A 12,741-nucleotide genomic window follows, 5' to 3' on the forward strand; every position below is an offset into this window, starting at 1 on the left:
AGGCATGTCTCTGCTATTACAGAGGTGCAAATTGTTCATCTATAAGATTGATACCGTTCACTAAGAAATTTGATTTCATTTTCAATCTGGTCAGACACATTTCCAAAGAGAAAAACTACTGGACAGTGCTGGACATGAACTGGTAAGAACCCACGTTTATTACTAAGCTGTACTCACCCAGAGAACTTGTTATGTATTATACATAGCATTTTTCAAAGAAAATGAAATAGCTCCCTCATCTACAGTCTTGATCACAGACCTGATGGTTGTGAATAAGTTGTAAGAGGGAGAGATGAGCTTCTCAGACAGAACACATTACTTAACTAACCAGGTCGTCCTTCTCCTATCTGCAGATATGAGGGGATCATCCCCAAGCTCGGAACCAGAAACATAGAACTAACTGACACACTGACGGACAACGAGGCATAACCGTGGAAACGGGCAGACTGCCGCCCAAGTACACTCACTGACCCACGGAGACGGACAGACAGACAGTCTGATGCCAACTGTCTCCTCTGTCAATCTCACGGCACAACTCCTCCTGCTGTTGCTATGGGCAACCCACCCGACCATGGCAACCAACTGGCTGTAAGTCTGGCGTCCTGGGAGGGAGAGAAAGAGAGAGTTTGTTTGTCATGCTATAACTTTTAAAAGATGGTGACGTGCCTCTAAATCTCTTTCTGTCGCTCCCCTTTCACTCTTTGTCTCTCCCTTGCTGACCTTTTCTCTCTTGTCCTCTCTCTCCCTCCCTTCACTCTGTCTTCTCTGTTCCTTTGGTCTGCTGGTCTTTCTCTTGTCCTCTCTCTCCCTCCCTTCACTGTATCTTCTCTGTCCCTTTGGTCTGCTGGTCTTTCTCTTGTCCTCTCTCTCCCTCCCTTCACTGTATCTTCTCTGTCCCTTTTGTCTGCTGGTCTTTCTCTTGTCCTCTCTCTCCCTCCCTTCACTGTATCTTCTCTGTCCCTTTGGTCTGCTGGTCTTTCTCTTGTCCTCTCTCTCCCTCCCTTCACTGTATCTTCTCTGTCCCTTTTGTCTGCTGGTCTTTCTCTTGTCCTCTCTCTCCCTCCCTTCACTGTATCTTCTCTGTCCCTTTGGTCTGCTGGTCTTTCTCTTGTCCTCTCTCTCTCTCCCTTCACTCTGTCTTCTCTGTTCCTTTGGTCTGCCGGTCTTTCTCTTGTCCTCTCTCTCTCCCTCCTTCACTGTGTATTTTCTGTCCCTTTGGTCTGCTGGTCTTTCTCTTGTCCTCTCTCTCTCTCCCTTCACTGTGTCTTCTCTGTCCCTTTGGTCTGCTGGTCTTTCTCTTGTCCTCTCTCTCCCTCCCTTCACTGTATCTTCTCTGTCCCTTTTGTCTGCTGGTCTTTCTCTTGTCCTCTCTCTCCCTCCCTTCACTCTGTCTTCTCTGTTCCTTTGGTCTGCTGGTCTTTCTCTTGTCCTCTCTCTCCCTCCCTTCACTGTATCTTCTCTGTCCCTTTGGTCTGCTGGTCTTTCTCTTGTCCTCTCTCTCCCTCCCTTCACTGTATCTTCTCTGTCCCTTTTGTCTGCTGGTCCTTCTCTTGTCCTCTCTCTCCCTCCCTTCACTGTATCTTCTCTGTCCCTTTGGTCTGCTGGTCTTTCTCTTGTCCTCTCTCTCCCTCCCTTCACTGTATCTTCTCTGTCCCTTTTGTCTGCTGGTCTTTCTCTTGTCCTCTCTCTCCCTCCCTTCACTGTATCTTCTCTGTCCCTTTGGTCTGCTGGTCTTTCTCTTGTCCTCTCTCTCTCTCCCTTCACTCTGTCTTCTCTGTTCCTTTGGTCTGCCGGTCTTTCTCTTGTCCTCTCTCTCTCCCTCCTTCACTGTGTATTTTCTGTCCCTTTGGTCTGCTGGTCTTTCTCTTGTCCTCTCTCTCTCTCCCTTCACTGTGTCTTCTCTGTCCCTTTGGTCTGCTGGTCTTTCTCTTGTCCTCTCTCTCTCCCTCCTTCACTGTGTCTTCTCTGTCCCTTTTGTCTGCTGGTCTTTCTCCTGTCCTCTCTCTCTCCCTCCTTCACTGTGTCTTCTCTGTCCCGTTGGTCTGCTGGTCTTTCTCTTGTCCTCTCTCTCTCTCCCTCCCTTCACTGTGTCTTCTCTGTCCCTTTTGTCTGCCGGTCTTTCTCCTGTCCTCTCTCTCTCTCTCCCTCCCTTCACTGTGTCTTCTCTGTCCCTTTTGTCTGCCGGTCTTTCTCTTGTACTCTCTCTCCCTTCCTTCACTGTGTCTTCTCTGTCCCTTTTGTCTGCCGGTCTTTCTCCATCCTTCTCTTTCTCTCTCTGAAACCCTGTTCCCTGTGTTCACTCCTCTTTCACCCATCATTGGCTCTTTCGCCCCTTCTCTTCCTCTCCCTCTATCCTTATCCTCTATCTCACCCCTTCTCGCCATTTACCCCCTCGCTCTCCCTCAATCCCCATTTCCCCCACTTTCTCTTCCTCTATCTCCCCCTCTGCCCCTCCCCTCTCTTTCTCTCTCTCAGCTCCCTGGCGAGGATGCCGCGCTCGCGGCCCGTGTCGGGTGCTGCCCCCTGTGGGCGGCTGAGGGGACTGTCCGTGGGGCAGGTGGGGGTGTGCAGGGCGCGGGGAGAAGTCATGGAGTCTGTGCGCAAGGCAGCCGAGATGGTCATAGAGGAGGTATGAGCCTGGGGCAGATCTGTCATCGGTTGTGTTACAAAAGTAGTAAAGTCCATGTGGAAGAGTTTTTTTAAGATCAGCCATTTGTATTTATTATTATTATGGATCATCTTCTTCTTCCTCTTTAACCAGCATCATTAACATCCCCCTCATCTGTACTCAGTAAAGTATTAAACAATTGCACCTGTTTGACCAAAGTTTACTCTCCTCAGCACCTATGTAAAATGTCTATCTGCCTGTCTATATGAACCCCGAACCCTTGGTCCCATTGGCTTGGCTGTTGGTCGGATCAGTGCCAGCACCAGTTTCGTAATCGCCGTTGGAACTGCTCCACCACCCCGCGTGGAGTCAACGTGTTCGGTAGAGTCATGAGCCAAGGTGAGGACAGCAGGGCCTCTCTAGTTACCAGTGGAACTCTGTGGTTGTACCACAGTCATTAACATGCTGGTAACATGCTGGCCGTTGATTCCACATGGCTGAAATCAGAAGGACTAAGGACATGTGATGACATGGTAAATTAGTCAATTGCTGTCTTGAACTCTTCTAAAAACCAGGCACGCGTGAGGCGGCTTTTGTGCACGCCCTGTCCTCGGCGGCGGTGGCGGTTGCAGTGACGCGAGGCTGCAGCCGGGGGGAGCTAGAGCGGTGTGGCTGCGACAGGAAGGTCAGAGGGGTCAGTCCCGAGGGTGAGTCTGGGGTGTGGGCCTCTGATCCTCTGTCTACGCTTGTGTCTAGACATCGGTCAATATGTCTGTCTCTCTTGCTGTCTGTCAGTTAAACTTTGTCTCTATTGTCTTGAAATACATAATTGGAAAATGTGCAGATGCTATCAACATCTTTCTTTCTGTCACGCAGGTTTCCAGTGGTCTGGGTGCAGTGATAACCTTTCCTATGGTGTGGCCTTCTCCCAGACCTTCGTGGATGAGACGGAGCGTGCCAAGGGGATGTCAGCAGGGCGACCCCTCATGAATGTCCATAACCATGAGGCTGGACGGAAGGTTGGTGGCGGTGGGGCACTCTGCTGACATCATCAATCTTCACTTCTATCATCTTTTTTCTTCGTTTCCTTTGACTTCCTGATCGTTCTTTTACATTCCTCCATCCCCAGGCTATCCTCCATAACATGCAGGTGGAGTGTAAGTGTCATGGTGTCTCGGGATCCTGTGAGCTGAGGACCTGCTGGAAAGTCATGCCCCCATTTCGGCGCGTCGGCGCCGTGCTGAAGGAACGCTTTGATGGAGCCACAGAGGTACAGCCAAATATTTGGGATATCATCTTCCTTATTCATTTAATAGGTGACAAACCATTGGAAATTAGTGTTTTTTACTGCTTCCAGTCTTTTCAAAATCTCTAACATTCAACAAATACCCCCACTCACCCAGGTGCGTCTGTCCCGTATCGGCTCCAGGACAGCCCTGCTGCCCCGGGACCCCCAGGTCAAACCTCCCGCCGCCAGGGACCTGGTGTACCTCGCTGTCTCGCCAGACTTCTGCCGTCTCGACCCCAACAATGGGATCCCCGGGACGGCCGGCCGACGCTGTAACGGTGAGATTCAGTCACATCAGCAGCACTGGGATAAAGCATTTACGTTTTATTAGGTGATCAGGCTGTTTTGTATGTTCACATCCTTATTTCCTTTCCTCTACCTCGTCACCATCCTCCCCTCCCAGGCACCTCCCGGCTGGCCCCAGATGGCTGTGAGCTGGTGTGTTGTGGGCCAGGGTACCGGGCAGGCCGGGCTGAGATGGTGCAGCGCTGCTCCTGTAAGTTCTCCTGGTGCTGCTCGGTCCGCTGCCAGCAGTGCAAGAACACAGTGATGATCCACACCTGCCGAGAGTGAACCCAGTCTACGCAGAACCCAGAGCACTGAGAAGACACGCAAGAACCTTACACCTGTCCAGACACTCTAGAACACAGCCCAGACACAACACTGTCCAGACACTCTAGAACACAACACTACCCAGACACTCTAAAACACAACACTACCCAGACATTCTGGAACACTACAATGACCAGACCAGTGGAGGCTGCTGAGGGGAGGACGGTTCATAATAATGGCTGGACCGAAGTAAATGGAATGGCATGTGTTTGATGTATTTTATACTAGTCCACTTATTCCGCTCCAGCCATTACCACGAGCCTGTCCTCCCCAATTCAGGTGCCACCAACCTCCTGTGGACCAGACACTCTAGAACCAGGGTTCCCAACCTAGGAGGCGCCAATGTTTCTTTGGGGGGGACAGGACCTTCCTTGACCTAAGGGGTAATTATTTATTTTTTGTTTACACCTAAAACAACGCATAAATCTGTGATGCTTTAGGCTAGAAACAAGGGGTAAAATTCCCGAGGAAGATGCGACTCTGGGAATATCTTTAGTTTGTCTCTATGACATTCAGAATCTGAGTTATGACCTAAAGTCAAGGAGTCAAAGAAATTGGACTTTGCTTGGGAAGTAATCTTATACAATGTGTGACTCTGTTGCTATCAATTGATCTATTCACTTTCTGTAAATGAGAATAGCTATAATTAAATTGAGGTTCATATACATGTAAAACAAAACATATTTGGTAGCGGAATAACATTGTGGAAAATCGGGTCAAGGCTTTATTTTCCTTATCCATTATTATTATAACCATTAAAGAGCCTACCTAAAATCCTAGGTCCCTGAAACTAAACAAAGTTACATTTTTCAAATGTGAAAAGTGGGGCCCTGGGGGAAAGGTTGGGAACCGCTGCTGTAGAACACTGTCCAGACATTGTAGAACAACACTTTGATAACATGTTCTACAAAACTGACCTGACATACACTTTAAGACTCTGGCAAGAACCGTGTGGATAGTATAAGCCAGTGCATTATGAGAGTGAGGACCTACGCATGACAGAAACCTCTGCAAGGGAAGGCAGAAAGGGTGGAATGACCTCTCCCATTACCTCTAATGCCAGAAAGTAGAGAGATATACTAACAAGCATGGAAGGAAGGAAACTCACTGCATAGAGCAATATTCACACTCCCATGGAACATATTACACTCATGATGTACTCGTTCAACCTAAAAGGAACTATAACGCAGCATTGCAAGTCAGCATCCTACACTGTGTAGGTGATTGTCTAGATCATAATGGCACACAGCCTACAGCGAGCACACACACACAATTAACTTAAACTGACAAAGCATTTAAAGCCGAAATTAACCACTAACAGGGAAATTATTACAGCTCTTTTCTTAAAATCGGTTTGATTTCAGTGTAGTAGGTAGTTGCAGTCTTTATACATTTACTGTATGAGTCTTGTGCCCCTATTCTTTTATTTATTTGTGCATCAATCATCCTGTGGCCCCTCCTCCTACCCTTCAGATTCCACCAGTAAGAATACCTGTCCTCTCCGCCTAGTCCATCTACATCCATGTTGCTTTAGTCCAACGCTGATGTGAAACAATTGTGATGCATGTTGCTACAGTGTTCTGCAGTCGACTTGATCAAATAAACTTGTTTTGACTACAGTTTATTCTATGATGTGTGCTGTATACGTCACGTGAAACATATAGAATAATAAGAACCACACACTAACTCAATGACCAACTGTGTCAGTTAAACTATTTTATTACAAACATTCTGCAATTACAAACATCCAGAAGTTGACTAGGAAAAGGTTATAATCTCACCATCATTGTTTTTTTCAAGATTAAGATCAGCTATTCAAAATACTACAGCTTAATGTGTTATACTATCAACCAATCACAATCAAGTTGGTAGTCAAGCAAATAACTTTTTTTATTACGCACAAAAAAATAATATACGCTAAGAATTTCCCCAAAGAAAATCATAAAATGAATACATCGTACATGACACAAAAAGAGATAAAAAATAATATAAATTCAGTTCTCTGTGTCGCCTGCAGAAGACAGTAAAATCTGAGGCGAAAATGCACTTGGTGTGTCCCAAAAGGAAAAGTGACCATTCTAGCATGCTAGCCTGGTCGGGAGTGGAAACAAATCTTGTGTTCTCCCCCTCCCTCCTCAAAGTAGCAACAAAAGAAAATAATGTCAATTAAGTGTTTCCCCAAGGTATTTATTTCATTTAAGCGAGGCACAAAGGCAACATGACAGGCAGGTAGGAGAGCCCGCCCCACAGAAGTAATGTTAGGGTAAACACTGCAGATGTCTAAAGTGTATCTGGAGAAGGAGACTAGATGAAAGTTCTGTTGATTCCTTCCCCTCTTGTATTCTTTACTTGAAAGACCAAATCGCTCTCCTCTCCTTTTTTCAATACATATTAAGAAGGCACAGTGCATGAATGTATTGGAGTCTCGATGTCATTTCATCTCCTTCCTTTTCACTCTTTTTTGTCCTTTTTCAAGCTGTTGATCTGCTTCTCTTATTTGTAACCAACTCGCCCATTCTTAACCCTGCCCCTCTACCGCTCCCTCTCTCCTCCTCCCTTTATAGCAGGACACAGCGTTTCTTGGGTTTAGTCTCAGGAGGTTCCAAAGCTGCCAGGATGGCCTCGTCAAACACGTTCTTCAGCCCCCTCTGAGAGAGAGGAGAGAGGGAGTTTGCATTGACTTTTCATGGTTTATAAATGTATTCTAACCTATTTTGTGAAGTACAGCAATGTTTCAGCCACCATGAGTCCTTATCAGCTCTTTTTCCCTCTAACAATGTAACATCATCATAATCCTTGGCCTCTTACCTGCGTGAGGGCGGAGCACTCCACATATTTGACGGCCCGGAGGTCCCGGGCCAGCTTGTCTCCGCTCTCAGGGGACAGGGGGCGCTGTTTGTTCTTGGCCAGCTTCTCCACAGTGTTGCTATCGTCCCTCAGATCCACCTGGGTGCCCACCAACAGAAAGGGTGTACGAGGACAGTGATGGGAAATCTCTGGAACCCACTACAGGGGTCAAAGGATACACAGAGGTCAGAGTGTGTACAGAATCAGTTCATATGCTCAATTCAAAATAATTTTTACATGTTAGTCATTCAGCAGACACTCTTATCCAGAGCGACTTACAGTTAGTGCATTCATCTTAAGATAGCATGGTGAGACAACTACATACCCCAGTTGTAGTAAGTACATTTTTCAGCAAAGTGAGTGCTAGTAGTACATGCTCTTATTTTTTTTTTACCCTGAGCTAGCCCCTAGCCATTCTGTTTGCAGATATCAACAGAGATAGATGTAAGCCAGGAATGGGCAACTGGAGTGCCGCGGATCAATTTCCCAAAATGTGTTTTAAAAAAAACAAAACAATTGGAACTCAACTTACTGTTGAGAGTTACAATAGTATAATACAATTTGCAATTTTTAAATGTGGTTGTGAATCAGGAGTTTCTTGTGTTATGTTAGTCACTGACAGTCACTTAATTAGCCATGTCAGCTAAGATTTTTTAGATTGGTAAGTTAGTCTAGCCATCTAAACTTGTAGTAATCATGGTCGACCGGGAGGCCCCCATTCATTTTGCAAACATTTCTCTCTACACTACGGCAGCGTGTAGAATTTAAGAACCTTTGCTGTAAAACTACACATTTCTCTCCACCCTATGGCAAAATTAGTAGAATTGCATGAAATGTTCTAAAATTGTAAAATCTTCTCTCCGCCCCATGGCAAAATGTATAGAATTGAAGCAAACTTACTTTAAAACTGCAACATTTTCTCTACACTCCATGGCAAAATGTGTAGAATTGCAGGAACTTAACTAAAACTTCAATGTTTCGCTCGCAAGAAAACTTAGGGCCCCCGAAAGGCTATGGCCGGCTCTTAGGTCGGTTCTGACTGCATGTGTGGGAATGGATGTGGGTACACAGACCCGTGTGCCACTGCGGCCCCATCAAAGTTGCCCATTCCTGATGTAAGCAATATGAGGAGAACTTCACCTAGCCTTCCAATGGGCTTTGGGAGATCTTCTGCCATAACAGAAGGTGAAGAGGCTAAGGAAAGGGTTCAGATCCGTCATCTAGAAGTTTCTCTATGGGTAATAATACAAGGTAAAAAATTGAGGTGTGTCGATTCAGAGACCAACACTGACCTTCTCTCGGACGTTCTCAAAGGATGAGGGTGAGACGCAGGAGAAACAGACGAGGAAGACATCCGTCTGCGGGTAGCTGAGAGGTCGCAGCCTATCGTAATCCTCCTGACCTGAGACGACCAACCAGAGGGAGAGAACGCGGTGACAATGAAACTAATGTGATATTGAACGATTCAACTGGTTGAGTTGCATTTACAAGACAACATATGTTCTCAAGAATGAACAAAGGCAGACTAGGATTTAGTTGTAGCACACAGACTGCTTAAAAGGATATATAGACAAAAGCATAAATTGACAGACAGAGACAGATTACCTGCGGTGTCGAAAAGCCCAAGTGTGTAGGGTTCCCCTCCGATCATCACCGTCACTGCATAATTATCAAACACCTGCACACATGAGACACACAAAATAATGAGTAAAATAGTTCAAGGGATGTTACCCATCAAAAATTATTTCATGAAGCAAATGTAAAATCAATAAGATAAACGTATTAAAAATAAAAAAGGGTTCAAATCAAACATTACCCCAACTGGCTGGTTATGGTGTTAAAGCCCATTCTACCCTCCCACTCAGCTCTCTGGACATCACCCCACTGACCTCCACAGTGTTTAGGGTGTGACTTGTCTGACCCTACTTACACCCTCCCCTGCCCACCTCTTACCGTAGGCACGTATTCTGAGGGGAACTTGTTGGTTGTGTAGGAGATAAGTAGACAGGTCTTTCCTACAGCTCCGTCCCCCACCACTACACACTTTATTGTCTGCATCTACTCAGAGAGAGAAAGAGAAAGACAGACATAACAAAGTAGAGTTACTATCTCATGAAGGACATATTTAAGACCTTGCTTGTGACTCCACAAACTAAAAACAACCAAACAACAGCACCCCGATTAGCAATAACACTGTCTGCCTGGCCTGCAGTCTATTGATGTACATTCAGGCCATGTACATGGTGTGTTAGGCTAATGCTCAAAACAAGGGCATCTATTGATCATCAAACCACAAACAATGGAAACATGTTCATTGTGGGGAGGAAGAACTTCTACTAGTCAACGGAAGGATGGAGAGACAGACAGGTAAACAGACAGGGGTCCAGACAAATCAAAATATGCCTGGACTACCCCAAAAAATGTGTCTCTGTGACACACTTGGTTTTATGTAATAAAAAGTTATTTCCAGTTACTGCTAGACAACGTCCGCATACTTGCATAGCAAAGACATGACAGGGACAGGGAAGCGACATGATGTACAGTCATGACTTGTTCCGTTTTGCCTGATTTAAGATTCTAATTTCAAATCGTTACTTCTGCTGAATAATTAGATTAACACATTAGTAAAGGCTACTCTATACCTATCTGCTTTTAGCAACGCTAGTATTCCACACTTGTGACGCTGGGAATTATCTTGCAAAAAAACGCGATAGTCCACCGGAAGACAGAGGTTAAATAACATTATTTTAAACTTACTCTGCCGATTGTCCTTAGGGTTAGTCCTTATGCTGGGGGTAATTGAGATAAAACATCCACTAGAACATACATTAAAATTGTAGACCACTTTCTCTCCGCTTACTTCATGTCAAAATAAAAGTCATGCACGTGTGCCATACATGCACAAAAAAAGCAAGATCTTGTTGGGGATTTTTATTTTGACATGATGTAAGCAGAGAGAAACTGACCTCGCTGAGGAACTACATGGGTCTACAACAGACCCACGTTTGGAAATGCTGATTAATTATACGTTCGAATAGATGTTTTTTTTCACTTACAAATTCAACCCTGCATAAGGATCAAGCCTACAGACAATCGATAGAGTAAATTGAAATTAATTGTATAACTTCTGGCGAACTAGGCGGGTTTTTTACAAGCTAATTCCCAGCAACGCTAGTGTGTAAATGCTAGCGTTGCTAAAAGCAGCTAGTCTATACCTAAACATGTGAAAGGAAATGGCATCTCTTATTGTGAATAAACAATCGGCTCTACCGTTATGGCTTAACTAACTTCGGCAGACAGCAAGTAAACTGGACTGCGGGGCACCGGACATAGGCTGCGCTTAGACAGGCTGACTAATTCTGATCTTTAGACCAATCAGATCAGCAATGGAAAAAAGAAAATCTGATGTGACTGGTCAAACGACCAATTAGTATAGGAAAAAGTGGACCTGCTTGTCTAAATGCACCCATATTTCCCAGAAGAAAAAAATGCAAGGACCGCAAGCATGGCATTGCATAGCTACAGATTGTTACACCAGATAATGCGATTTAACCAGATGTTGGGGATTCATTACTGGGAGTTAGTTATAGGTTAGGTACTGTTTGGCGTAGCACAGAGAAATTTCGACCAACCTTAATTTGGCAACACTAAGATGGCGCCGTACACATTAACTGAGCATTTTCTAAATTCAAACGCACTACCTGCAACTGGACACAGACATTTTAGAATATACATGTTTGGCCGAATTGACAACGAAGTTTGTAAAGGTTATATCAATAAGGTTGGTCAAATTCTCTGTGCTAACGTTACACCATACAGTAACCTGTAACTCCCAGTAATGGATACCAACAATATTTGGTTTCACACATTATCTGGTGTAACAATCTGTAGCTAGCCATTAAAGCCTCAGTCAGTCAGTCTAAAAATGAATGAAAGTTAAACCTTACAATTTGTTCTACACTGTATGAAGTGTCAGGCAAAATTGAACAATACTTTCATAACAAACGTTAGCTACCGGCTACTCGGGAGACATTAACGTGAAGCATATAACTAGCCAGATACTTTTGGGTAAAGTTAGATTGTCATAAAACATTGCCGACAGTTGGTTATTTTGTACAGTCCGCATATCATGAAAGTTTTCAAAGTTATGACAATGTGGGTTGGCTGGCAGGCATTGCCCCTCGGTTAGCCTGTGATTGCTAATTTCCTAAAAAGTCGCTTATGGTCGTTAACAATTCAACGTTTCTTACGTGAGTAGGCACTAATATATAACGATGGCTTAATCTATACTACAACTGTCTTCACATTTATTCAACTAAAACAAATTCATTATTCCCGTTTTCAGAAAAGTACTCACCGTTTTCTCCGGCAATTAGGCGTTGGTTACATCCGGGTTTGAGTGAGGATTTTTTTCTTTTCCCCCCCCCCGTCCTTGTGACAGTACTGCCACCTACCGACAATAAATACAATAAAATCTAATTGTATGGTCGCATACACATATTTAGCAGATGTTATTGCGGGTGAAGCGAAATGCTTGTGTTCCTAGCTCCAACAGTGCAGTAGTATCCAACAATTAACAACAATACACACAATCTAAAAGTAAAATAATGGAATTATATAAATATTAGGACGAGCAATGTCAGAGTGACATTGACTAGAATACAGTACAATACATACATATGAAATGAGTAGAACAATATTCTAAACATTAATAAAGTGTACTGTGTTCCATTATCACAGTGACCAGGGATTCCATGTCTATGTACATAAGGCAGCAGCCTCTAAGGTGCAGGATTGAGTGACCGGGTGGTAGCCGGCATCTAGCCAGTAGTATGTATGACAGTGACTTGTAAACATAATATCAACAACAAATAAATCAACTTCATAAACGTGACTTAATCCAATGGATGGAATGGACTGGAGTGAAAACTGAACCCCACGAGGATAGCAGTACAGTGGAAATGCACACCATCTAAAATCCTCAAAAAAGTACTACAGCTGCACCATTGAGAGCATCTCGACTGGCTACATCACTGCTTGGTATGGCAACAGCACCACCCTCGATTGTATGGCGGTTCAGTACATCACTGGGGCCGAGCTCCTTGCTATACAGGACCTCTATATCAGCCGGTGTGAAAGGAAGGGCCATGAAATCGTTAGACTTGAGCCACCTAAGCTATAGACCTTTCTCTCTGCTTCCGCACGGTAAGCGGTACCAGTGCATCATGTCTGAAACCAACAGGCTCCTAAACAGCTTCCATCTCCGAGCCATAAGACTGCTAAATACAGTTGAAGTCGGAAGTTTACATACACTTAGTTTGGAGTCATTAAAACTCGTTTTTCAACCACTCCACAAATTTCTTGTTAACAAACTATAGTTTGGGCA

General features: G+C 44.6%; 2 protein-coding genes across 2 annotated transcripts; one reads left to right on the forward strand and one right to left on the reverse strand.

The window, feature by feature from the left end:
* The first annotated feature begins 499 nt into the window (after positions 1–499).
* On the forward strand, positions 500–4,469 carry LOC120048721 (protein Wnt-4-like). The gene is made up of 8 exons (XM_038994893.1): positions 500–588; positions 2,476–2,629; positions 2,923–3,007; positions 3,184–3,315; positions 3,485–3,627; positions 3,738–3,878; positions 4,012–4,174; positions 4,300–4,469. Exons 1-8 carry the CDS (start codon positions 500–502, stop codon positions 4,467–4,469), a joined length of 1,077 nt encoding a protein of 358 aa, XP_038850821.1.
* A 1,737-nt stretch (positions 4,470–6,206) lies between these two features.
* LOC120048723 (cell division control protein 42 homolog) lies at positions 6,207–11,767 on the reverse strand. Its single transcript, XM_038994896.1, has 6 exons — positions 11,713–11,767; positions 9,309–9,413; positions 8,961–9,033; positions 8,648–8,757; positions 7,317–7,514; positions 6,207–7,156 (listed from the first exon to the last, which is right to left on the reverse strand). Exons 2-6 carry the CDS (start codon positions 9,411–9,413, stop codon positions 7,067–7,069), a joined length of 576 nt encoding a protein of 191 aa, XP_038850824.1. The 5' UTR covers positions 11,713–11,767; the 3' UTR covers positions 6,207–7,066.
* Between the last annotated feature and the right edge of the window lie 974 nt (positions 11,768–12,741).

The sequence above is a fragment of the Salvelinus namaycush genome, chromosome 5, assembly GCF_016432855.1.
Source record: "Salvelinus namaycush isolate Seneca chromosome 5, SaNama_1.0, whole genome shotgun sequence".
In the NCBI taxonomy this organism is placed as follows: domain Eukaryota; kingdom Metazoa; phylum Chordata; class Actinopteri; order Salmoniformes; family Salmonidae; genus Salvelinus; species Salvelinus namaycush.

Coding starts and splice junctions, on each gene's coding strand:
- LOC120048723 (XM_038994896.1), bottom strand. CDS start 9,413: ATGCAGACAATAAAGTGTGTAGTGGTGGGGGACGGAGCTGTAGGAAAG. Junction 8,758..8,960: donor TGGGCTTTTCGACACCGCAG/GTAATCTGTCTC, acceptor TGGTCGTCTCAG/GTCAGGAGGATTACGATAGG. Junction 7,157..7,316: donor AGTGCTCCGCCCTCACGCAG/GTAAGAGGCCAA, acceptor CCTCTCTCTCAG/AGGGGGCTGAAGAACGTGTT.
- LOC120048721 (XM_038994893.1), top strand. CDS start 500: ATGCCAACTGTCTCCTCTGTCAATCTCACGGCACAACTCCTCCTGCTG. Junction 3,879..4,011: donor GCTTTGATGGAGCCACAGAG/GTACAGCCAAAT, acceptor CCACTCACCCAG/GTGCGTCTGTCCCGTATCGG. Junction 4,175..4,299: donor GGCCGGCCGACGCTGTAACG/GTGAGATTCAGT, acceptor CTCCCCTCCCAG/GCACCTCCCGGCTGGCCCCA.